The 27,690-nt window shown below is 37.9% G+C and overlaps 2 protein-coding genes across 3 annotated transcripts; both read right to left on the bottom strand.

The window, feature by feature from the left end:
* Positions 1-2,991: 2,991 nt before the first annotated feature.
* Positions 2,992-12,073, bottom strand: Dph2 (Diphthamide biosynthesis 2). Its single transcript, XM_085940560.1, has 6 exons — positions 11,801-12,073; positions 9,604-9,716; positions 7,592-7,806; positions 6,438-6,650; positions 6,014-6,273; positions 2,992-4,372 (listed from the first exon to the last, which is right to left on the bottom strand). The coding sequence occupies exons 1-6, from the start codon at positions 11,939-11,941 to the stop codon at positions 3,998-4,000; spliced, it is 1,317 nt and encodes a 438-aa protein (XP_085796686.1). The 5' UTR covers positions 11,942-12,073; the 3' UTR covers positions 2,992-3,997.
* A 1,519-nt stretch (positions 12,074-13,592) lies between these two features.
* Positions 13,593-25,925, bottom strand: LOC147076876 (mitochondrial DNA helicase-like). Of its 2 annotated transcripts, XR_015069725.1 has the most exons (11): positions 25,493-25,925; positions 22,333-22,559; positions 21,711-21,987; positions 21,420-21,582; positions 20,315-20,471; positions 19,044-19,193; positions 18,809-18,918; positions 17,254-17,332; positions 16,500-16,694; positions 14,602-16,025; positions 13,593-14,115 (listed from the first exon to the last, which is right to left on the bottom strand). XR_015069725.1 is itself a non-coding variant. In XM_085941379.1 (10 exons), exons 1-10 carry the CDS (start codon positions 25,776-25,778, stop codon positions 15,738-15,740), a joined length of 1,932 nt encoding a protein of 643 aa, XP_085797505.1. In that variant the 5' UTR covers positions 25,779-25,884; the 3' UTR covers positions 13,593-15,737. The 2 variants fall into 2 exon arrangements, 1 of the variants encoding a protein (XP_085797505.1); XM_085941379.1 differs by having other exon boundaries at positions 13,593-16,025; positions 25,493-25,884.
* Between the last annotated feature and the right edge of the window lie 1,765 nt (positions 25,926-27,690).

Genomic DNA, 27,690 nt, shown 5'->3' with positions numbered 1-27,690 from the left:
AGGCACAATATGTGAGTCATCCTTCATATGAAACTCTCATACAAAACTGTCCGTATACTGAAGCTGTCCGGGGACTAATGCAGTTACCCTATGTACATAACAAAAGAGATAGATCAGTATTAAGTTATTTCACTTGTTTCACATCGTTATATAAATTAACTTTCCAAATAAAATGTCACACCTGTTTTGTTTGGCACGGTAGTCTTTGGTACGTATCCCCCGTGTAAAAAGAGAATCGGGTGTATTTGATAACTAATAACATGATACTTTGTTTCACAGATTCCGGCAATAAAAGAAGAAGATATTCTCAATGATTCAACAGTTCAAGGTTGTCGAAGCAGGTATGAAAATTCAGAGCGGACATCAAAGATCAGCAATATTAATTGTGGGAATAATTTCTACGATTTTCCACAGCGAGAGAGACAATTTTTTACAATCGGCATCGACAAACGGAATACAAAAGAAGAGATAAGAATTAGTCGAGAAATTCCTGTTATAAAACTACCGATTGTTTTGTACAATGAACATTATTATGTTTGTAGTTGTTATAGGATATTTTCGTGTTTTAAACAGTTGTCAGTGCATAAATCTATTCATGAACGCAAATTGACGAAGTTTCGCAGTAAAACATTTGAGATTAAGTTTATCGACGGAGTAAAATTCGTACAGTGTACATCGTGTGAGTATTCATGTAAAAAACCGAGTAATATGCGAGTGCATGTGATGATACATAGTGGTGAAAAACCCTTTTGCTGTGCAGTCTGCCCGTACAGATGTCGGAAAATGAAGAGTTTAGAGTCGCACAATATGATTCATAGCAATCAGAAGCCTTTCCGCTGTACGGATTGCGAGTATACCTGCAGGTCTTTAAGCCAGTTGAACAAGCATACGAGGGTTCATACGGAGACGGCGCATCAATGCGGCGATTGTAATTATGAAACGAGGAGTATAACAAATTTGGAAGTTCACAGAATGAATCATAGGGGAGAAAAGCCGTTTATTTGTGACGATTGTGATTTTAAATCGACGACTTTAGAATATTTACGACGACATATCGTGAGAAAACACAGTACGGATTTGTCACACGTTTGTAAAGTTTGTAATTATAAATGTTCGAACGTTAGCAGTTTGAAATCACATCAATTGATTCATGACGGTATTAAAAAGTACGCTTGCAGCTTTTGCGATTATCGCTGTAGGAAACCAAAGAATTTGAAATGTCATATTATGATTCATACGGATGAAAGACCGTTTTCTTGCGTGGAATGTAAATATACCTGCCGTTCGTCTAGTCGGTTGAAGAGACATAACCTCATACATCTGAGTGAGAAAAATTTTGTTTGTAATGTTTGCGATAATAAGTTTAGAACCGAAATGCACTTAAAAGTTCATTCCAGAAAGCATTCCGGAGATAGACCGTTTCAGTGCGGAGAATGCAATTATAAAGCTACAACGATGGATTATTTGAATAAGCATAAAAGAAAACACGGCGGAGATAAACCGTATTCATGTACGACGTGTGGATATAAATGTGGGACTAGTAACACATTAAAAACGCATCAAATGATTCACTCTGGTGAAAAACCGTTCAGTTGTGATGTTTGTGAATACAAGTGCGCTACCGTCACGTTACTTAAACGCCACAAGATCGCGCATTCGTCTGAAAAACCGTTCGCTTGTCCCGTATGCGGTATTAAATTTAAAACGTCAGGTTATTTAAAGATACACACGATTACGCACGCTGAGACTTCTCTAACGTGCGATATCTGCCAGTTTAAATGTCGTAAACAGGACAGTTTAGCGAAACATAAAGAAATTCACGCGAATAAAAAGAAATACACGTGCGAAATATGCTTTTATACGTGTGCTACGTCCGGTTTTATGAAACGACACCGTTTAGGTCACGCTGAAGGAAAAACGTTCAATTGTACGGACTGCAATGCGAAATTTAAACTTCTCGCGACGTTGGAACGTCATAAAATTACGCACGACGTCGGTAAGATGTACAATTGCGATGAATGTCCGTACACGTGTAAGGCACTGAGTCACTTGAAGCGTCATAGTATGATTCATAGTGATCTGAAGCCGTTTTCATGCGAGAAATGCGATTACAAGTGCCGGACTTACGGCAATATGAAACGACACAAGTTGTATATTCATAGTGGTGATGAAAAAGAGAGAGATCCAGCCGTTGAAAGTAGTCAAGTGCTGTCTGACGTGCTAGAGATTGAATTTGAAGTGACGAATGTTAAAACGGAGATGAAACGAGGACTGTGATAATGCCCTTGGAGAGTCACTAGCTATCAATAATTGTCATGAAAGGATTTTGTTTAGATACATTCACACTCTGGAGCTCCATGTGCTCTGTATCAGAGTAGGAATGCTCCCTGGAGAAAGTCCTTGCTTCCTCTTAGCACCTGTCAGTACTCAAAGCATCGGTAGGGTCGCCATTTCAGAAGAAAAGTATTGATACCTAAAACTTGATTAATATACAGGAAACCCTGGTTTACGTCTAAATTCTGTAGTCCTGTTTAATTCCCAGTTTTATGTTTTTATTTCCTGCAATTTACGTTTGAAATTTTAAAAATCTTATTAAAATTAGATATCCAATTTATTTGAACACAGTCAATTCAATGGATGGCAATCACTGAAATAAATTCCAGACGCATGTTTGCATTTTATTTATAGACATGTCTGTTACAAGTTACACGATTGTGTAAGTTTTGTTTTCGTTTACACCCATTCATATGTCTCAGCAAAGAAAAACATTATCAGTCAAAGAAAAATCATGTAAAATTTGTGTAAAACAGTTTATAACAGCGGTTGAGTAAAATTAATCACAACGAATATTCCGTGCCTTTGAAAATCGGAATGACAACCAAGCATAGTTAATATTTTTGGTGTTTATTAAATAATTTCAAATGTCAACATAAATAACGCATGCCCCTATATAGGCCCCTGCTATTTATAGTCTACCAATAAAACAAACAGTATTATTCAAAATGTGTTTTATTATCTGTCTATTTAAGATGTAACAGTGTTAATCAATTCTGTATTTCGTTATGCAATTCCAAACCAAGGGACAATTTTCTAAAAATGAAATTATCATTGTCAAAGTTTTGTCCTTTCTTGAGGAGAAGCTGCATCAGGAATGGCAAACCCTCTTCTGTACAAGTGTCAAAATTCTATGCAAAAGTCTTGAAAAAGTTTCATCATCATTAATATGGGGTCTGCTTCAAGGCTGACTATATTCAGGCCGCGGCATTGAAGTAGTTCGCAGTAAATGAAAATGTTTGATTGCAATATGAAACAATCATCATTATCTACAAACAGTATATCTTGACTTCGGACGTCATAACGGTATAAATCTATACCCCTGACCGCCGCTATAGTCTATAATATTGCATACAGCGCTATAAAATCGTAGCCAAGATATGTAATATAATGGTTCTAGTATACCATTGATGTTTACAGTTTCATGTCACGGCCTGACTATTATAATTGGCCTTAGTTTACTTAAGGCCCACCATATTCAGGCTGCTGCATGAAACTGAATTTGAATCTAGTGCTAGGTATTTTTCTTATAAATACTTCAAATCCAGGGCAACGTGCATACAAAGGGGGGTTTTCACATTCGGAACCTCACCCCAGGAACCAGGAACGGAAAAATACAATCAGGTAATATTACTTCTTATTCTTCGTCATGATCTTGACTGAACTGGTTGACACCATATTCTACGACAAGCAAAGCCTATGGCCACTGAAAGACCCGTGCCACTCGTAAATTGCTACAATTATCTGGTTCAGAACATATTACTATCGGAAGTTATGAAATTATCGTTATGAAGTTATAAGTTATCGTTGAATTGTTGTAACACATGATAAAAAATTTCACTTGAAAAACATGAGTATTTATTTATAAACAGTTTTTACACTCGTTTATTTATTTGCGGACAGACGTAAGTAGATCTGGACTAAGCTGTATTGTATGTCAATTTTAATGTTTTGGCTCCGATTCATAACCCCCTGCTATACCGCGTCTGCCCTCTTCCGCCATCTTCACGTCTGTAAGACCCTCGTCCATCTGCAGACCATGCCAGGACCTGTTTTTTCCCAATTCCATCAATTCCGCAACGTCTTGCCTGTCTTTCACGGCTATAGCGTTGCTAATTGACTCGACACTGACTTCACTCTGGTGTTTTTCCGGCAGCTGTCGCAACAGGCCTGTCACGAGGCTTACGTCGGTGAGCTGCGATCCTTCGGTGATTTCCAGAGCTGATTCTAGCTCGGTTAAGTGGACTATCGGCGCGATGAAGTCACGACTTGAGTACAAGGAACTGTGAGGGCACGCGATTAACACGTACACATCAATCTGGAGAAAGAAAAACATAACAGATTACATCAGCAATATGTAGTGATATAAAAAACCATCAATTATTGTAAACATAAAGGCTAATATTTTGAGTTTATTTGAACATATTGGAATGGATTGCTTTATAGCAGGCATGTCCAACTTCAAATAGACTATGATCAACTGTTGATGAAGTGTTGCAAACTAACAAAGAAATGCTCAATGATGAGTTTTGGTTTTTTTTTGGGCCACTCATCATCGTAGAAACTAATCTACTGAGTAAAGAAGCTACTGCGTGACAATAATGGGAAACTACGCCTCAGTTTAAAGCACGAGGATTCACATCTTCTCTTCCTCTCACTCCTCAGGCTATGGATCATACAATATGAATTAAGTGATACGACAAGGTCATGTAAGCTCACAGTTAATGCTTCCTTAATAGCCTGTTTACACGTGCATGAATTTACTGGTGGCAGTACGTATTATCACGACATTGTAAACACGTATTATCATGCAAGTTGCGAGACTGCACGCATGGATCAAAACAACTGCCGGAAAAAAAATGAACCACACCGCGCAGAGCATTTTGACGTTTAACCGATTTTCTCAACCAGTCAAATAGCACCACAATAGACAACAACCGTGTTCACTTAAGCTTAAAGAATGAGATTGGTGAGACAGATCGCACTTTTGTGAGTAAACAGTTATTACCGCGATAGTTTAAATTATGCCCTATTGATCCCAGTAAATCCATGGATGTGGCGATGGGTGGAGGTAGGCTGTTAAGATCTGACATAAATAGTCCACATTAAACATTGACAGTCAAACGTATTTGTTTTCATTGAACCAATACTACAGTGCGTAGATAGTGTTTGTTAGTTTTTAAAATTCAATTAAACCCTCTAATCCGAGTCATAGTAGATAATAGTCAAAAAATACTCGTTTATCCATAAAATATCTAAAATTATGCCATTAAACCATACATAATTATAGATAGAAAAATATTTTTTTCGATTATGATTTGGTTGAGCTAGGGTTTAATTGAATTTTTAAAACTAACCAGCACCATCTGCACATTGAATTCTTAGTTCAATGAAAACATAAGTATGACTGACAAGGTTTAGTGGGCACAATCTACGTCGGATCTTAACAGCCTACCTCCACCCCTCGCCACTGCAACATGGGCATACAAAACTATGTGAGAACTTCACGTCCACAATAAGACGCCGCAAATTATTTAAACGCAACAAAATTGGCCAGGTTGGACGGTCTGGCAGGTTTGACCGACTTGAGCATCTCTTCCCTTTCGGACAACATTCTCGGACATTTCCACAGGATGTGGTTTGCATCTTGTAGGTCTCCGCCACATGGACATGTTGATCGGGTGAGCAGGCTCAAAGAGCATGGCAGCGAATCCACCACTACACCAGTCAAGAATTGACTGGTGTAGTAGTCAGGAATCAAACTGGTTGAAATCCAATTACCATTGGACATTTGGAAAAAACAAAATATGTGTGCCTGCCCTTGGTGGAAGCATCCAACTTTCACTGCCAGGTCTTCGACGCCGCATCAGGCATCATAAGATGTACTGTCCGCCGGACGATAAATGTGTAGTTTGCCATAAATACATCACGTCTTATTCTAATATAGTAACATAATCACCTCTGGAACGTTGGCCAGTTTTGCCGGGTTCGGCCTGCCCACGGACAAGACGTATCCTCGCTTTCCGGCAGCCTTTACCGCATCCCTGGCCCTGCGGATGGAGTGCCGCGCAGTCACCCCGCTAGGTGTGGCCACCACGATTCCAATCCTATTCGCATCTTTGATTCTCTCAATCAGATACCGCCGTCTCTTCAGCCATATCGATTCCGACTGCAGAACCAACGTCTGGATGTTTGGATCGAGTAGGGAAACTTCTAATGCTGTGAAGAATGAAGATAATCATCAGTAAATAAACCACATTATACACTAGTCACAAAATGATCCGTAATACACCAGTAAACAAAACATGGCTGTCAAATGCACAATATACAATGTAACCCCGATTTTATGGTATTTGAATACTTAGGTGACAATGATATCTTACCTTTTCCGGAGACAGTGAGGTTAAACACAGTAGGTCCTTGATCTCCGATATAGATTATAACAGATTCCTCCAGTACTTGGAGAGGGACACTTTCGTTGGAAGAATTGGTCAGCGATCTGCCGCAGATAGAATCTGAATCATTTTCTCTATTTGTGTATATTTTTCCAACAATTACGTGAGGTAATGCTTGAAATATTTTTGTGCAGAGATCATCTGAAACAGAGAATTTATTATTTACAAGGCTTCTTATTCCCAGATCATATAAGCATCCTTAGCTATAAATACTGAATACATGCTCTAAATCAATCTAATCCAATTCATATTTTTCTATAGAAGAATTAGCACTTATTGTTACAATAAGTGCTATGTTCTAACAGCACCTCTCTTTAGCGAGATAGACAGTTTTGACTGTTTAGACAGCTTACTTATTGTAACAATAATTATAATACTTCAATACAAACATGGAAAACTACCCTCGATAGCTGCCGATAGTAGTCTTGTGTATAGAATAGATGCGCAATAATCTTTTATTATCGAGGTTACAATATGACATTAATTTGGTAAACGCCTACTCGAAAGGGCAAATAATACACATATGAATTTTGTATATTTTAGAGAGTCGACGCTGAGCGGTAATATAATATAGCGGCTTAAAATATCATGAGTTACGGGTTCAAAATTTACATGTTGATTTTCAATGTGTGTTTGGAATCAGAGTTTGGACCTAATAGTCCGAGCAAGTTGCCTAGCATCCAAATCTGTTAATACACTCAGGACCCGCAATATTATAAACCAACAGGTCATGGCACATCACAAAGGTTCATAGCAACTGCATACTGAGCTTCGAGAACAGATGTTTACGACGTACTGAGTTTCCGGTAGAATGATTTTATTAGAAGCGAGGACATAAGAGAGCGAATTAAACAGCCTCTCATCATACTGAGATTGAAGAGGCGATATTGGACCTTGCTCGGAAAGATCCTTTGGACACCTGCAGAGAATTTAAACTTGGCTTGCCTGTTCTTCAAGCCAACCGGGAGTATATAGGACGAAGACTGGTGAGCGACAGGGATTCTTGTAGGCACCGTGTGGTGTCCATATGCTCCAACTAAGAGGTTGACATTGTTAAATAATTAATGAAGACTATATATTACCTGCCAAATGATGGTACGCTATGTCATAAATGACAACAGTCTTCCGCCCGGCGAGTATTGATTCTTTTAGAGTCTGCACCGTTTTATCAACGTCTAGTTGTCTCTTGGGGAAGACATAGAATACGGGGAAGATACAAGCTGAGAGACACGAATGTCCATAATGGACGATGGCCTCCGCGTCCACGTGTTTTGCAGACACTTCATCAACACAGCAACTGTTGACACAGAAAAAACATGACATTACATACAGAACCTAATTAATCTTTCCAAGTGGACGGTACACCTGTTGTACACTAATTAATTGACCATTTAATATAATTAGCATATTATTTAAATGCGGTAATTAAATAGTAATTAAATGTTCCGCAGTCAACAAGTTAAGATGAAGATTACAGTATTTGAAAATAATATTGCTTTCACTGTGATAAGATGAAATATAGTAATCCTCAGCTCGTTATCGTAGCGTCGTAAGGAAAGATCAACGATATACAGGTCGTGGTACGAATTTCACAGTCCTGTCATTTTTTACCTGTCAAATATTTCACGCAATTTTTTGGACATATCGTCAATTATTGAAATTATACCATTTAACACAATGGATCGTTTCTCCAATGCACAGCGCATAAAAATAATACAATCATACTACGAAAATGCCAAATCTTCGACGGTCGTACTGTGAAAATTAATGTCAGAATTCGGTAGAAATCATCACCCAACTGGAGGCTGTATTCGCAAGCTGATTAAAAAATTTAAGGAGATCGGTACATAGTGTTTTAGATGGCCATTCATGCGAAAATATTGCTACTGTACGCGAAAGTGTGCCCGAAGAGGCAGAAATATCGATTCCATGAAGTTCGTAGCAACATGGCATATTATATTCCAGCGAATTTTGCATAAAAACCTCACCTACGACACCCGTATAACAACCAGCTTATGCAAGAACTAAAGCCAACCGACTAGCCATGGAAGAGAGGAGCATGTTTAACAAACAAAAATAGGATAAACAACAAATGCTCTTGATTTCTACAAGAGTTATCAAGTACACACAGATCAACACTACCAAGAGTGACAGAGTTGCATGTATTCCCGTATACGTCAGAAAAAGTATGTAGCCAATTACAGATCTCTTTTGATTTATAGACTACAGTATGTAAGGATATCAAAGAGAAAGTTAGTCAGATAAAGTCACAGATAATATCCAGTCTCAAGAATTTCTTCTAAACCCTTTCCACCATAAAGCCGTACTTCAACTGATGCGGTGCCCAATCACTATACCCACCCTCAAGCCTGCTTCAAACTAAGGGATTATAAAGAATTTTTAATACTGTAACATCCAAAAAGACACATTTGTTTTATATATGGCCGCTAAATGTCATTTTACTGTCAAACGTAATACCAAGATCTCTTATTCACAAGAGAACTCTACCATGCATAGAATATGGAACTCTTTTATTACGCAACTGTATATGCCAACCGCGAAAAGTCTTGGATGGTCTTTAGCACCAGTTAATTGAATCATATCGTCGGTCCCTATTAAAAAAGTCGGATCTGCAAAATGCTATTTTTCAGTACGAGCAATCAAAGATGTTTCATCAAATATCCTTTGTGACCTATTGCTTGCCATAATGAATAAAAATACGGGTTATAGAAACTTTTCTAAACGTTTATAAAAACATCCGTCTGTCTGGTGAACATAGCAGCAACCGTCAGATCCGACGTATCTTGCTCACCCACGCCCAGCCAACAATGTGTGTTGGTAAGAACCGACATTGTTATTCAGACACTCTCGGTAGATCTGTCATTTTTAACTTGAGTATCTCTAAATTTTTCAAACAAACAAAAAAAACTGTGATTGTGGTATAAATGTTTAAAGTGTTTAAAAAACTTTTACGTAATAATCCGAAAATGACAAAATTTCAGATCCGACTTTTTTAATAGGGACCGAAGATATCATTATCATTTTTTACAAAGATCTAATTATTGCCGGATGGCACTAGCATTTTAATAGTCACCTGTCATATGTAGAATCGGCGACAATATAAACCTTGCAATTGGAGAGACTCCGTACTCTCTTGGATACTGCGACGCTGTCTTTAAGAAGATTGTCAGGGAACTGAAGACATACCTGCAAAACGAATTGTTTATTGTTTTTAATTACAGTCAAACTCGGTTATTACGATCATAGACATAGCGAGATCTCGGATGTAATGAGGAAACATTCGTTGACAATTGATTTATGATTTTCTCCATATACACTGTTATAACGAGCAACTTACCGGATATACTGAGCTAAAATATGTCGATCGTTTAAAAACATTTCGACCTTAAGCAATAAAATCCGATCGGACAGGATGTCGCCGGGGATGGATTACGTTTATGACACTAGTTAAGTGTCTAATTGTTGTTTTCGCTGACAATAATGAAAAAGTATCCACGCACATGGTTGAAAAATCCAAGGTTTATGAAGTCCGTAGGTACCTACCAGCGTTCATTACAATTAACAACTTCTTCGACTATTTTTGTTATGATTCAATTATTTAAAAATACCTATTCTTTGATATAACGAGTACTGCTTATAACGAGCAAATTCAGTCGGTCCCATCTCCCTCGTAATAACCAAGTTCGACTGTCTTTTTCATTTAGACAAAGGGGTTTTATTAACATAAGTAGATTTTCTGAATGTGTACGTAAAAAAATCATAATTTACTGTCTGTCAACAAGATCTCGTCGATAACAGGAAGTCGCTGTAGTCGCATATATAAAAGACTTCTCAGTGACGTACCTGTCACGGCGGCAACTTTAAATAATGTATCGGCTCTCTTTTTAGATGTGACTCTTTTTCTTCTACGCAATAACGCAAAAGTTTACTAATAATAATTCTAACGTCACTCCTGATCGTTTATAAAAAGCATCAAATTACGTAAATTGATGGATTCGTACATCACGGAAGCATGAAATGTAATTATAAATTTGGAAACGAAAGTGCGATTAACTACACAGGACGGGTGTGGGTACAAGTCAGTTATGGGGAAGCCAGCGGCAAACACATTTTGAAAATAGCCGATATACTGGATTATTTGTTAGGTTAGGTTTTCATTCTTGAATTTATGAATTTTGTCAAAATCGGCTGTTTCCGCCTGACTTCCCCATAACCGACTGTTACCGGGGTGTATTAGTTCTCAGTTTTAACACACGGACAAGTAGTTCTTGTTCGACAATAGTTAGTTTACCAGTTTTGGGTCTTTTTACTGGTTCTCCACCGTCGCTCGCTGTCATCTGTCACTGAGCACAGTGTTGCCAACCGAACAATAATTATAGTAAATTTTGGTTCGCGTACTATTAAAAAAGTATAGTACATCAAAAATACCACAATTTTGAAAAATGGAATTAATTGAATTCGCCGGTTGTGCGAATATTCCCCATTGCTTTTAAAAGTTGTCTATATTGCCAATGTTTAAAGTTCTGTAAAATGTTCGTACTTCAATCACAGCAAATCATAATAACGTGCAGCGAGGGACGTAGTAAGTATAATCTATATAATATAAGATCTCAGTATGTGATATTAGTCTATGGACATAGTTTTGCGTTGTATACTCTAAAAAACTAACGTGACAGTTAATGACGGCGGCCGGCGTTAGAATTTTTCAGTCGTAAGAGGTATTTAAATAAAGCAGGGCATCGGAATTTCTCGAATTCTTCGTTATGTTTATGTGACAAACAAAAAACTTACATTTTCAACACGTCCTATAATTTTTGCCAAAATACTATCATGTCTTGGACCGCGTACTATAATTCGATGACAAAAAGATAACTGATTTCCAAAATGGCGACTGACAGATAAAGACGGCGGAGCACCAGTGAAAAGCACCCCAGTTTTTAATAGTATGTAGGTACGTAATTAAACAAATAAACACTGTTCTTAAAATCAAAACAAAATTTTATAGAAACGCAATAAAATCATATTTAAACGTCATAACATCGGCTGGCAAGATTTAAAACTGCTGTAGAAAGTGTCCACGTGCTTGAAAAGACGTAGCATCTAAAAATCTAAGCATTCTCCCAAGTCGTGGGTATAATATGGTATTTTTATCTACACGTAAAAGTCACTGTGGCCTTTTCGAATCGGCATCACACCGAAAGCAACCAAGTATATAATGAAATATATTCTCTTCACTAAGAGAAAGCTATCTAATAATGCTTTTAAATCACCTTTGTCACATTTCTTTCAGCCAACCATTTGACTGTCTCGTCGATATCGTATTGTCGATCGATTTGATCCACTTCTGTCGAAACACAGCTTGCGTCTATCAGCCGGGATATGCAGTCCTCTCCAGACGTATTGAAAGCCATTGTTGCAATATATTTGTCGGTTAACACAGCAATTTATCAGTTGTTTTACGTTAAAATTCCAAATAAAAACATCATATGCTCGGATGTGTCAAAACAAAACGCTCTGACATTTATTATTAAAATTGTAGGTTAATTCAAATTGTTTTGTTTGAATGTGACCAGTATTTAATATTTATCCACTAAAATTATAATGACAAGTCTGTAGCATGAATAGTTTATGCATTTTAATATTGTTGAAAAACATACCTAGCTTCCTCGCTGTTTCTTTTATTCTTGCACTGTAACTAAATATCGAATGTTGTTAAATATATTTCGCTTTTCATCGTTCAGTCGATTTCTTTATTACAATAATTTATTATAGCTGTTATTTTTTTTATCAAGGTAGGTATAGGTCTGTTACCTAAAGTTGAGGCGATCACATTACGAAACATTGTGTGTATTTTTGAAGAATACAGTACAATTCTTTTACAGGCTGTTCCTTTATTGATTAGTCAATTTGAAAATTTGAAACAACCTGTTTATAAACAATGCGTCTGTATGAGTATTCTGGCCGCCTCAACTTTCGGTAACAGACCTATTCTTTCGACCATATTCGATCCTAATAGGATCATAATACCTATATGGGCCGCAACAGAGTAGAGATTATTTTGTATTAACAGATTTTGTTTTTTACGAGAAAAATTGCCACTTGTTCAAGCCTCACAGATACAAATTGAAAAACAACATGAGTACCGTAAAAGTGTAATACTTGAGACACTTTTGGTGAATCTATGGCAACAACTTTTTTATGTAAACACAAATAAAAAAGATTATTATCGCAAAGTAACTTGATTTGGCAGGGCGCTGATGAGTAGGTATTAAAATCGACCAATAGTTAAAATTTGTCGCAATTAGTATGTCACGCCGTAGCATATTGGTAAAATGCGACGGATGGGGCGTAAACCCGGGAGATACGGGGTTCGATTCCCCATCGGACTTACTTTTTTCAAAAAAAGATTTTTTCTATTAGTTATAATAATATACTCTCTCAGAAAGTGTTTTTCAAAATTATACATTTTCAATATATTAGAATGAGTCGATTGATAGTTGGAATTAGTTCATCTTTTGTGAATTAATGAATTATTTGCACAATGGGTTGGTAATAGAATAATGGGTGGGCAAATTATCGTTTACCAGCAGTGTTATTCTAACATATCACTTAACTCCAAAATCAATAAAAAAAAGTGATAAACATGAGTCGTATTTAGGTAATTAACTGTCAGGCGTGTTATTTTAACACATTCGCCTATGACCGTGTTAACTGTGAGCTGTCAAATGTTGTTGAATAACATAGTTAACACGTCTTACTCGATTCCAAACGTATCCGATTAAGACACAGTACGGTGTGCTAACAATTTTATTATTATAGATAACCGCATTTTTCAGGGAATTGCTCTTGAGTGTTATCCGTGTTAATTTGAACCAATGAAAATAATAGGAACACGTTAACTATTTAAAATACCCCTCCTGGGTTGCCAAAGAATCATGGGCCGGCCCTGCCCCCATCTAATAGTTATCTTTTTGATAATAATTGTTACAATTTTGTTACGTTTGGTATTGAAAGGAATTACCGTTTGGGAGAGAGGATTTTTATAATAAAACAAAAGATATTCTAAATTCATTTTATTTACATTCACAAAAATATAGATTTTTGGCTTATAATAATATATACCTACATAATATTATATTGGTTGTCGCACCAAGGCTTATGTGGTACCTTATAGTTAAGGACAGAAAACTTGACATGATTTCGATTCGATAAGGTGGAATGGTTTACTTCGAACATTTACTTCGATACAAACTAATTTACACATTCGACAAAAGTTTTATAGCATAAGGGTTATGGAATTGATTTTTAAACTAATCAAAAGGGACACAAGATTACAACACACTCCACCCACTTACCCTAGAAAAAAACAAGCCTGGGGAAGTTACATTTTGAATCGGATGATCATTACCTCATTTGAAAGACACTTACTGATCCGTTCTCAGGTATATGAATGCGAAAGCGACTATATAGGCCGTTTTTAATCGAAATTAAATGTGTATATTTCAAACAAAAATCAAACAAGCTCTGCTTTGGTCAATTAATCACAATCCACATGTCTTACCCAGTGGCGAAGGGTGGAGGTAGGCTGTGATGCATAAATAGTGCACACTAAACTCTGTCAGTCAATTGTATTTGTTTTAATTGGACTAAGAATACAATGTGTTGATAGTGTTTGTTAGTTTTTAAAATTCAATTAAGCCCTGCCTAATCCAAGACTTAGTAGATAATAAATAGTCAAACATAATATTTTATGATATTATATAGGTAAATAGAAAAATATTTTTTATCGATTATTTTGTATGTTTAATTCAACGAAAACAAAGTATGACTGAAAAATCGTGTACTGTCTTTGCCGGATCGCCCATACCAACCAAAACTATTATGGTATGGTTTAGGCAGGGTTTATTTGATTTTTTTAAAACTAAACAACACTCTCTACACATTGTAGTCCTTAGTTCAATGAAAACAATTAATAATGTATGATCGAGAAAGTTTAGGGTGCAGTCGAATCTTAACAGCCTACCTCCACCACTTGCCACTGGTCTTACTGATGTATTATTACGATGGTAACAGCACTTATAATAAAAAATAATAGATATCATCAAAAGAATTACATAACTGGATTATGTACATATTATGTTTCCAATCTTCACAATACTGTTTAATACTTAATAACTCTCACAAAGTAACCTTTTCCCGATTAGTTTCTTCTTATTTAAATTGAAGCATTCACCAAAATTCGGTATTTATCTCATTTACTGCATCGTTATAATGCTGTCTGCCTCGATAGATCTCTGGCGAACACAGACACGCAATCAGAGTAGCATGTCTGTGTCCGTCAGAGACCTAACTGGATAGAACACAAAATATAATATCAAAAAGATTACATGCTCCAAGATTAAATTGACAAAATAATGTAAAAAGAGACCCCTATATACAAAAGTTTAATAAACGCTGGTCTAAATAATAAAAACTGACTTCTGTGACTGCAAATAACATGATCTTATGTAAAAAATTACAAAATAGGTATGTATTCAGAAACATTGACTCTTAATATAAGCGAAATCCAAAAATTACAAGTAGTAACGCAACGTGGCATGGAAAGGTTCATGTTGAGCATAACGCTTAGGTCGCTAAGCAGATGTAATGGCAATGAGCTGGCATGTCGCTCGGCAAATGGTGTCATACAGTGGTACCCAAGGGCACTAAACGCCCACAGAAATGCCCTAAAACCCGCCGGATAGACGAACTTATAATGTTCAGTGGATGTACATTGCAGCAAAGAACTAGGGACCGAGAAGAGTGGAGGGAGCTAGGGGAGGCCTTCATCCAGCAGTGGATCGACTCCGGCTGATGATGATGATTCAGATTTTACATTTTACAACTAGAGATAGCTCGAGACTTCATCTCGTGAAATACAAACAGTTATACAGTAAGAAGACATAGACTAGACACAATTAGAATTTTTTTAACTACCGCACCTCACCTCACCTCTACACCACTACTATTCAGACCACATTACCGATTTTCAATGAATTACTATTGCAAGTTATTCGACAATGCTTGGTTCCTAAAATTGTACCTAACCTCAACACTCGCCGCTGCTATTTGATCATTTATCTAATGCGCAATTTTTTATTATATATTTAAGTTATAAGTTTTCATTTGTAAGAAAGATTACAATTTTATTTACCATTGATTTTTTTTCTAATATGATTTATAAGTATTCACGGGATTGCCCTCATTTCCGGCACTCTCGCTGAGCTGTTTCTCCGGGGCTTTCTTCTTGGCTGCGTAGCTCAGCGAATCCTTGTCGAATTCCATCGGGATGATGCCCAAGTCACCACTGTACCGGTTCTTGGCCACTTGCAGGTATTTCTTGCCTCTCACCGTGGTCAACCGCCTGTCCTGGATGATGAGGACGTTGTCAGCTTCCTGCGACGCTTTCGCGCTGCCGAATATCGAGCTGGTGGAGAGATCTTCTTCGTCACGTTCCTGAAAATTAGTATTGTCATAATAACAGTTCAGTAAAAGAAGATTTTATCTATCTAGATCTTTAGATTAGTCTTTTTGAAGACACAAAGTGTAAAAATGATGATAGTGTTGATGATCGCCCCCAAAAGTGGGGGGGGGGGGGCTGACAGGGCTCTAGCCTTTTCAATGTGTTGCTTTTGGATGCCTATATAGAATTGACAAGAAAGAATCTTTCTACAGATTTTTATAGCTAAATTTTATGTTCAGAAGTATACTTTGAACTGGATATAAAGTATGTGAGAAGCATGAAATTTCCAATTGAAGTCGATTTTAATTATAAATTATCCAAATATATAAATTTAAGTATTCAATGCATATTTGGCAATGTCTAACCGACAAACAACGCAGGTGTCTATGGCAACGAAGCCAATAAATTATCGAATGTGTCCTTCAAAAATGCAAGGTTCACCCCATATAGTCTTTCCTATAATATACCTTTCTCGGATGCATTACGAGGGTGACGTGGCAGTCGGCTTTGGTGGCAAAGCCCCTGAACGCTGCGATGACAGCGTCCTGCTTCCAGAAGCGGTCGGTGTGTCGAGACACATCGTCGCCGACCCCCAGCATGAACTGCACGTTGTCTATGATCACGTGAGATATCGAATGGACGTACGCCGCATGCTCCACTGCCTAGACAAGAAAAATTAACAAAGCCTTTTGTTAAATCTACGATATTAGAGTTATTTATGTTGACAGCTATATATTGTAATGTAAATGTTAATTATTTGCCAGGTCTAACTAATCAAAAGGGACTCAAGATTACAACACGCTCCACCCACTTGCCCTGGAAAAAAAAAAGCCTGGGCAAGTTACATTTTGAATCGGATGATCATTACCTCATTTGAAAGACAATTACTGATCCCGTCTCAGGTATATGAATGCGAAAGCGACTATATAGGCCGCTTTTAATCGAAATTAAATGTGTATATTTCAAACAAAAATCAAACAGGCTCTGCTTTGGTCAAATAATCACAATCCACATGTCTTACGCAGTGGCGAGGGGTGGAGGTCGGGTGTTAAGATTCGACATAAATGTTGCACACTAAACTTTGTCAGTCATACTTATTTGTTTTCATTAAACTAAGAATACATTTTGCAGACGGTGCTGGTTAGTTTTTAAAATTCAATTAAACCCTGCCTTCAGGCGTAATGTTTCACCGAACCATTCCAAAAGTAATTTAATTCTCACCTCCATAACGTCTTTGATCGTTTGCTGTCCGTGGAATGTCATGAAATAGATGGGCAGCTCTTCGAAGATGTCTGCGAATCTGCAAACAAAAATTTGATGAGAATGCAATCGAAAAAAGCCAAAAAAAATTGACTATATAGGAGACTTATATCCTGGAGCATGGGCATGGTGGAGTGTGCATTCAGCCAATTTAGAGTCACAAGGAGGTCAACGCAGTCGTTGCTTAATCCGGCTAACTCCATTTGAGCAAATTGTTTAGGAAGGAGAAAAAACTTGATAATTTAACTATCAAGTGGAATTTAGCAATTCCAAAAATACACTTAGAATTTTTTTTTTACAAATAAGCAGCACTATGAATTAATATACTATTTTAGCTTCCCTTTTATATATAAGGAAAATTTATATAAAGGGTGGAGTTGTTCCATTTACGATATTGGAAAATTGGCACTTGCAGTTGGCTATTTTGTGTGAAGAATGATGACGCATTAATTTATAGGTTTAGGAATTTGAAATTTTGTGAGCATAGAAAACATGCTTTATAACAAAATGCCATCAAAATCTCATTTTTGGTTAAAAGTGCAGCTGGCTGGTTTGCAGATTGAGCAGTCGAAATGTTTGTTAAACGCATGCAGGCTACCTGTGCTCCTGAATGGCTGGGAAACGTCGCTTCTCTCATTAATTAATTTTTTAATTGGCTCTACAATTCAATGTGAACCTCAGCCGCACCACGAAGAGGCTGCTTAACAGATTTTTGTTTTAAGAGAAATGGATGATGGTCACTTGGTCAACCTATTAGGTCCATTACCTGCCACAGAGTGGAGTGTAATACAGATTTGTATTTTTATGAGAAATGGGAGCTAGGCAACTTGTTTGGACTATTAGGTCCATACTCTGATTCCAAACGCACATTGAAAAGCAGCATGTAAATTTTTGCTAGATCTGAGGATTCGACCCCAGGAAGTTAGAAGACTGATGCGTAACCATTCAGCCATTGTGGTTGTGGCATGACATCTTAGTGGAGTCCAAAAATCTTGACTTTTGAGCTTTGACAATCAATGTCTTTACCAAATCTTACAGGTGCATTAGTCCGTGTTACAAATACAAGTTTGTCAGCGGACACATCAGCATTAAGTGATTTAAATAGATACGAAGAGTTTTTTCACGTGGCTTGGACATGTGTTTCGGATGCCGCTAGAGCGCGAGACACAGCCTCAAAGATTCCGTTACTGTGACTGACTCTCCCTGACTGACCCTGCAGCGGTGTACAAAAGCGATCTACACGAAAACAGCCATACGAAGCATGCGAATATATCATTTTAAATTTGTGTTGTATATTGTATTGTATAAATTCTCTGCAAACAGCATTTATAAACTTTGAAAACTCCGTGTACGGTATGAATATGTTGAATGTTTTTAAATTTTAGTTTGTTGAGAATTTACAAACATTTAACTAAAATTTAAAAACATCCAAAAACATATAATCTGATTTACCACAGAAAACCAAACTTACCAATAGCTTCCCTGAGAATTGATATCATGTTGTTGTTTAACTCACTTGTCGAATTTATGAAGATTTTCTTCGAGCGGGCACCCTGACATCTGCTGCAACATGGTCCTAGCCAGTCTGGCGTTTCGTATTTCAAAGCTGCCCCACAGCGTGTTAACCTGAATATAATGGATACAATACTTAACTATCTTTTCATTTACTTCGAGAGAATTATCAATTTATTTATTACAAATTAATGTAATTTAACATTCTGAAGATGACCGCTTGGTTAAAAATGGCTTACTCCTTGCATGGCGAGGTCCAACGAGTACTCGCTGCAGAATGTGGTCTTCCCGCAGCCTGTGGGGCCCGTCAGGACGGTCAATTCCCCCCTCCGGTGTCCACGCAGTAGTCGGTTGAGGGCCGGATACCGCTTCCACTTGATTCCTTGCACCTGGTGGTAAAAATAAGCAGTTATTTACCTACTCAGGATCAGAACTAGGTATTCTAGCACAGTTAAAAGACATCACACCCGATGTCATAAAATAAAATATTTCTTTTACAGCGGTTTTATTACAAATGTACCTACTGGTGAAGGAGGTATGCTGTTACGACTATGCGTCACAGCAAATTTTCTCCCTGTGTTCAACGCGCAACACACTTCTACAATCACTACGTTCGACCCCCCGCATGCCTGTCCACCCTTCCGCCATAAGCATACAAGTTAACATTGTACCAAACGAACAGTGTAGGAGTAGGTGACCATAGACAATGTGCAAAAGTCAGTGGTTCAGATTTACGACACTATGCGTTAAAAAAATGGCTAATACCCAACCATTCTTTATAAAAAAATTCTGCGTGAAGCCGTTATGTTTATTTAAGTCAGTGATGAAGGGTGGAGGTAGGCTGTGGTGATCCGATATAAACAGTGCACACTAAACTTTCGTCAGTCATACTTATTTCTTTTCATTGAACTAAGAATACAGAATTCTGACGGTATTGGTTAGTTTTAAAAAAATAAATAAACACTGCCTAAAGCAAGCCATAAGCAGGGGTCTGCAAACTTTTCAGACTTACCGGTCAGTCAACTTTTCATTTTGATTATGTATAAGGCCACACGTGTTGAAGAGAAGATAGGCAGTGTAAAAATACTTTTATTACCTCTTAAACATGACACTGTTTTGTAAACCAGTGCTTCTGACCATTGAACTGTCACTGGTTCTTGACTACTTGAATTGTTACATATTTTTGGACATTCAAAGTAGTTCCTTCCTACTCATCACGTACACCTCTTATTTCCCACTGTACCTACTACGTCAATCTTTGGAGCAGATGATGTAAATCTTCATCGGTTTGGAATTAATCCACGGCTGGATGAAGGCATGTCTAAGCGGAATCTGTCCTTTCCGTTGTGTTGCCACCTATTTCTGCCAATCCAGTGGTCCCTTAGCCTACCGTTCGCATGTTTTCTACGTCATGCATGGATGACAAAATTTGTCCAGCGATTGTCGGAAGAATAAAGATGGGTAATCGAAACGAAACAAATAGATTACTGATTAGTCAACCCAATTTTACCTTGTCGATATTATGCAGATCGGATAAGACGTCTTCTCTTAGTGTTCTGAAAGTGGTGATGGCTTTGTGGTGAGCAGGCCGCGCACCAGCCGCTATGACCTTAAGATCCAAGCCGGCTTTCAGCGAATCCGAAGGGCCAGGTCTCGATTCTGTCGCTCTACAAAGCAAATAAATTCATTACCATCTAAAAATCGTCTCAGCATGTGTATTTTAAAATTAAATTTAATTTATATTACATGTTCTAGACTGCATTAGAGTTTCGACTGTTCATACGGAAGGAGCGTATCAACCTTTTTGCAAAATACCATTACATATTCAGGCGAGCCCTCGTAGTCCAATGCGTTTTTGAAACAGCCATAAAACTCACTTTAATACAGATCGATACTTTATATTAGAGATAAGAATTTGACGATTCAAGCGAACGATATGTCAAATGATGCTGGATATGGAGTCGAAGTCCAGGTAGCGAAAGTGGAATTCCTCCACCAAGGGCAGACATACATATTTGCTCTTTTCAAATATTCAACGACGATTGGAGATAACCGGTTTGACTCCTGACCACTACACCAGTCAATTTCAAAGCTCTTTGAGCTTGGACTTGTCACCCGACCAGCATGTCGGGAGAACTACAGGAAGCAAACCACATCCTCTATGAATGTCCGAAACTGTGTATGTAAAGGGAAGCGATGGTCTAACCACCACTAACTGGTACAAGGGTCATTTTATTGCTTTTAAAAAAAATTGCGGTATCTTATTGCAGACGTGAAGATCTCTTCACATAGTTTTGTATGTCTGTATTGTTTTTGTTTTTTGTTCTATATATTTATTTATCAGGTGCTAATGCATGCTAATGCTTCACACCCAAATGTAAATTAAGACTGAGTGTGGAGGGGGGCGGGTTGGTTTGGAGGGTCTATGTTCGTGTTGATGATTCAAGTCGTAATGAATATAGATTTTTCCATGCATATCATTCATCTGTAGCAGCATTAAGATGTCCGTTGACCGGTTGTCCAGTAAGCAATGCCAAATCGTCTCATTCTAACTAATGAGTTACTGTACATCTGTAATACAGTATTACGATCTAGAACAAATGGGTTTGTCATACCTGATAAGTAGACATCTGGTCTCTGCGAGTTTCCTCGCTACTGCCATAGCGTGGCCACTATCCTCGGTCCCCGGCCACAGGACTAGCTTCGGCCACTTCTCGAGGGCAGGTAACGCCTCCTGTGGCAATGACGATAAGCCGTACGGCAGGCATATAGCTCCACCTGTTGACAAGATCTGTATAAATACATCATTTCCATTGAGGGTAGATAGAAAAGTGACTCTACTACTAACAAACTTCACCTAACCGGAGCTGAAAGTATCGAAACAAATGCATTTTTTGTAAACAAACCTTGCAATTTCTGCGCAGCTATCGCCATGGCGTCGGAAACCGTATCCACAATGATGGCAGGGTTCGCTTTACCGACCGTGCCTGTGCCCCGTCCACCGCGAACCCAAAACACTCCTGAACAACCGACCTTGGGTTCCGTAACCTCATTAATTGAACCAGTGTGGAGAGTCCGAAACCCAGATATCGTTCCAGACGCGTTACGGAGAGGGAAGTGAAGATTATGGCCGTCTGTCGATAGGCGGAGACCAGACAATGATTTGGCAGCGTCTTGGAACGTCTGGAACCGAAAATAAAATATTTTTTCTAATATAATAGCGACCTATCTTTATCAACACACATAATAATTATGGAACACCTCATATTAAGAAAAAATCTTTAAAAAAAAATATAGCGCCAGATAGGACTCTTGTCCACCATACGGTTATGTCTGGTGTTTGTCTTTTATCTGGGGGCTCTGGGTTCGACCCGGTGAGATCACATATACTTCCATAATATGTGATTTTCTCAAAGCCCGGATATTTGATTGTTTCACTTCTATTACTACATAACTGTCTCTCTACACTACTATCATTGGACCTCATAGCCTTTGTAGTGCTAAAAAGAAAAAATAATATATACTTACAGGCAAATCAAAAGATTCTAAGACCTCGTGTATTCTGCTATCATCGAAATCGGATACGTCCGAGCTGTTGTTGATAATTCGATTCAGTGAGTCTTCGAATCCCTCATCGGTCCTTGTGAAATCATCAGTTTCGTGACTTGGAGAGTGTTTGCCATTTTTTCTTTTGAGAAGCTTCTCCAGACTGCTCCATTGTCCGGATTTGTTACATGACGGACACAGGAAGAAACCTGGTGATAAAAATGAATTGCAGTAAAACCTCGATTTAACAGACAGAAAGTTTGGATAATTTTGAGATGCGGTGCTAGAGGAAGATGCATCGAATTCCATGCGCAGTATCACCACAATGATCGGTTATTTATGTTCAATCGTGACCACAGAACATTGAATTTAATGACCCCACCAAACCACACCCGTCCTGCTTAATCTGGCATGTCACAAGATAGAAACATCATTTTTTATGACTGGAAATGTCTCAGGAGCAGTTACCCAAAACTGTCGCCATGTTAAAAGTGCCTATGAGAGAGAGGAGCATGTAAACGGAATATTAAAAATTATTATAATATGTAAGTAACAAAAGCTAATATAAAACTGCCGATATATCTTTGTGTTGGCAGTATGAGGCTGCAAGTTTTTTTAAATGCAACATAATCGGCCATTGTGGTGACCAGGTCGGACCGTCCGATGACCCCAACAGCTGGTTGAACCGGCTTGAGCTGCCCTTTCCTTTTCGTATACAATTTAGGATATCCTCAGATAATGTGATACACATTGTGTATTTCTCCACCACATGGACATGTTGAACGGGTAACAAGACCAAGCTTATAGAGCGTACCGGCAAAACCACCATTCCAGCCTAGAATTGACTTGTGTAATGGTTCGTAGCCAAAGCGAATATATCAATTCGCCATTTGGAAAAACATATATGTGTCCCTAACAACAGAACAAATTCATTAGATAGAGATGCAAAAGTCATAGACCGAGACTTTGAAGTCAGTTTTAGTTTATGACTTAACGATAATGTCCTCAAGTATTACCAATATTGAATGTGCGTTTCGTTCACGTGACAAACTTTAAAGCATATTGTGTTACAGACATAATTATTATTGAAAATAACATATTCATTAACCGTTTCTATGCCTTCAGTGAGTTTTCTCGCTCTATGAGACCGTGATCGACAGGCCGCACATACAAATTTCATGAGTTATCTCGTCCGACTTTAAACCCAAATTACTAGCCACTGTTGATTGATTTGCATAATCTAAAAAATTTAACACACAGTGACATCTGTTTGAATAATTATGAAATACTAAGGCACAAATTATCGGTATTATAGCGATTTTAGTAAGAGCTTTGCTCTACATTCAACGTGTGTTCAAAATCTGCGGCCTGTATATCCTTAGCCTTAAGAATATCCCATGTTTCTCCACACTTGCTAATTGTATCTCTTACAGCCACACCCAGAAGATAACGCACTTCATTCATTTTTGTGTCCCCTGATTATATATACAGTACACTCTCAGTAATCTGCCGCTCGATTATCCGATAACTACTATAATCCGCCGTTATTTTTACTAGTTGAATGTACAAAATCAAGCTTTATAATTCGCCGGTATTCTATTGTCAAATTCAAGTAAGCAAGTAGGTATACAAACTTCTCCTTCGTAAAACGTACGTTCATCACGAAGAAAGTAATGTACCAGGGACGAAAGTCTCCAAGGACTGCATCACAATTATGCCGTCCTCCAATGCAACCGGGACACACAAACTGAAGCTTTTGGTCATAGGGAAAGCCAGGAATCCTAAGCCATTCAAGAATATCTGCCTCACTGAACAACTGGTTGTGTCAAGTGATTTACTGTTTAATATTTAGTTAATAATAAATATGTATAATTTAGTAAATACTTGTTTTTGATTATAAATAAAACCGTAATTTGCTAGTACAAATTTCTCAAAAAAAACTATTTTCACGAAATATCTGTTTTAATTTTTACCATATTTTGTATGTATGCACTATAATCCGCCGCTTTCACTAATTGGACACTTGTCTGGTTTTTGGGGTGGCCGATTACTGGGAGTAGGGTACATAGGTAATATGTAGGTATATACCTACATATACATTTTTTAGCACTACAACAGGGCATGTAGCCCAATAACAATAGTGTAACTAGTAATAGAAGTGGAACACTCACAAACATACATGCTTTAAAAAAATTACATAAATATATTGTGACCTCACCAAGATCGAACTCGGGACCCCGAATGAAAGGCCAGCGTATTAACTCACTGGACTACAACTCTCTACCGTCAACATACAGATGGGTTCTTATGGCAGAGAGACTCACCGTGCAAATAATTTCAGGTAAATATGCCGCAGATGCCCGCGTGAGCTTTTATAATTTTTTTTTACGAAAACAGTTCATTCCATGTAGACAATTATATTAAATGCCTTTTTCTCTCGGCGCAGATGCATTTCGATGCAATAATTGTTAATTTAAAATTTGAAACTTAATACATTTTGATGCATCATTATCACAAACTAAGATTATATTGAGTTCATTAAAAGCCTCAAATGGAGATGGGCTGGACACATTGCTAGAAGAAGAGACAATCGTTGAACGAATTTAGTCATCCAGTGATATCCAAGAGGTACAAAACGTCCGCAAGGTAGACCCAGAGGCCGCTGGATCGATGAAATGATAAAGTTCTGCAGAAATACGTGGCAACGCAACGCACAGGACCGAGAGAAGTGGAAGCAGCTTGAAGAGGCCTTCATCCAGCAGTGGATAGATTCAGGCTAATGATGAAGATTATATTAGGTTGGAGTACTTAGGTTAGGTGTGGTTTGGTCTAAAAAGAAAGTTCTCATGACGGCTTCTGCGGAACATTTACCTAGGTTAGGTTTGACTTCTAAAAGGAAAATTATAGGATCTCATGCGGGCATCTGCAGTACTATTACCTAATTTCCTTCGGATATAGATATATTCCACTTACGTGAGGCGAGTTTATACATACTCACAATAAAATAGTCTGTTTGACTAAAACGATAGAACTATTTTTTACACTGCGTAAAACTAGTATGACTATTTGTATTACTGTTATAATATGTTTTTACTCAAATCAAATCGAAGTAGTCAAAACAAAGAGATGGTGGAAAGCTAACCTGTCGTTTTATTGATGTATGCATTCCCAATTTCTTCCTTTTTATCGCTTTTGCAGACAGGACATTTCGTTATTAAGCATGTGAATCCATCTTCCACCACATAACCAACCAGTCTAAGCTGTTTTTTGATTTCACTGACAGACACTATCGCCGTGTCTCCTTGTTTTATGTCGTGCACATTTCTGACGTTTTGCATGTAAATATTACTGATTTGGGGCCGTTTGTGCACAAAATTACAGTGGAATCTGTATTTTAAATACGTTAATGCGGTCCTTGACGATGACATCGTAAAAAACCGGTGCAAAAGAGATGTTTCTTTAAAGTTGTTGAACGATTTTTAGGTTAAGCGAGACATCTTTGCGAAGATTGCAGCGGGTAAATTTTTGAATGGTAAAATAAATTTACAATAGAACGAGCGACGTGTGCGTGTGTCAAAATAAACAAACATTGTTTATGGCAATATTATCTATGGTTACAAATACTTGATCTTTTAATTAATTAAAACTATTAAAAGGATGAAAGGAATTTTACCTACCACTACAACTCTTATTATTCTTGTTGACTCTGAAGTCCCTTGAGATGTTGATCGTATTTTTTGCCTTGTGTTCTTCTGTACTGGCCCACTTTTTACCCCCTTTTCTTCTCGATTATTTATCTCTGTGGTTGCCTATCTTGTTTAGCAGGCTGGCAGGACCGACGCTTCTATCGTAGCGTCCTTTGTCTTTGGTTATTTAATTTGATATGTCTCAAGGAAACCAGATAGGTGTTCTCTGGACTTCAAAGTCAACAAGAATAATAAGAGTTTTAATGGTAGGTAAAACTCCTTTCATTATTCGCTATTGACTCTGAAGTCCCTTGAGATATCTGTTTGTTATCACCTGGTAAAGCAAGATAGATCCTGCAAGATAGGGTGGATGAACCTAACATGAGAATAAATTAGGTACCTATAACATCTCCTTGCTTTTAGGGTCAGTGCACCGGGCTGAACAGAGAGGTCAACATATTTTGTTCCCCCGCTGTAGAAGTCTGTGTGTCTATCGGTCTCTGGTAAAATGTTTTAAAAGTAGCTTCTTGGCGCCAATTACCTCTCTGCAGGATGTCATCTAGGGGGTAGTTCTCTAACCAATTTAGAGAGGCGACTGCTGATCGAGTACTGCCTGGTGATTCCTGTACCCCTGCATCAGCGAGTACTGACTTCACCCAATTTCCGATGACTGCTAGAGTCGCAGGTTTTGGGGGGCCTCTTGACGAGATAAATAATGCCGGAATATTGCCACCCTCTTCTCTTCTCTCATTGGAAATGCAGATAAGTTTTCGTAGCTAAAATACTGGATCGATGTTTTGGCAACTGGAAGCGCTTAATTTCCATCCAGATTGGCAGTGCCTTGATGTGTCTGTCTTGGAACCAAACACTGGCCATAGAATTATATGGTCGCCATCAAGGCCTGAACAAAAACGATGCATGAGTGCGAGTGAGAAAGTATTCGGCACCCCTACAATCTCTGCGACACGTGGCTAGAGTAAGATAAAAGGTCTACTAGCTACAAGCCAGTTTCCAAAAGTATCGCCATCAAATCGGGGCGAAACGCTTCACATAGCGTCGATAACTTGCGAGCTCGTGTTGCTAAAATTGATATTTTTTGTGTTAAACATAAAGTCAGTGGTAAATATTAAGTAGAAAAGATGGTTCTGTGTGTTGTCCTAAAATGTGGTAGCCGTACTGATAAGCAAGAAGATGGTATTACGTTTCATAAGTAAGTTGATACATGTTCGTGATAATTTATTTGTATTTTATTATATATTTTAATATCAGTGACCTAGTGTTTCTTTAAAATAACTTAAATTATGGATATCTTTATCTAATGGTTGCATTTTGACCGCTTAAAAATACTATATAACGTAAAAAAATAGAAAATTATATTTTAATTCTGAGCGTCTAGTGCGAGCACTTTAGGCGAGCACTAGCGAAATGGTCTATGGTCTCGAACATTTGTAGACGAATGCGTTCGCTCGCTCACAAACCAAACGCAAGGCACGCGGCTTCATTTAGCAATGCAACGGGTGGCGTCTAGATGTATCTATAGTCTAAGGTCGCCATTATCTACTAGGCTATTATCCAGTGACGTCTCGTGGGGGTAGGCAGATTGAGCGTCGCTTGGGGGCGGCAGTTACACGAAGGGTGGCAAATCGAGGAGAAT

The sequence above is a fragment of the Rhyacophila brunnea genome, unplaced genomic scaffold, assembly GCF_057557595.1.
Source record: "Rhyacophila brunnea isolate RB1 unplaced genomic scaffold, BYU_Rbru_1.0 scaffold_13, whole genome shotgun sequence".
Taxonomy (NCBI): domain Eukaryota; kingdom Metazoa; phylum Arthropoda; class Insecta; order Trichoptera; family Rhyacophilidae; genus Rhyacophila; species Rhyacophila brunnea.
This window is presented reverse-complemented; position numbering and strand designations above follow the sequence as displayed.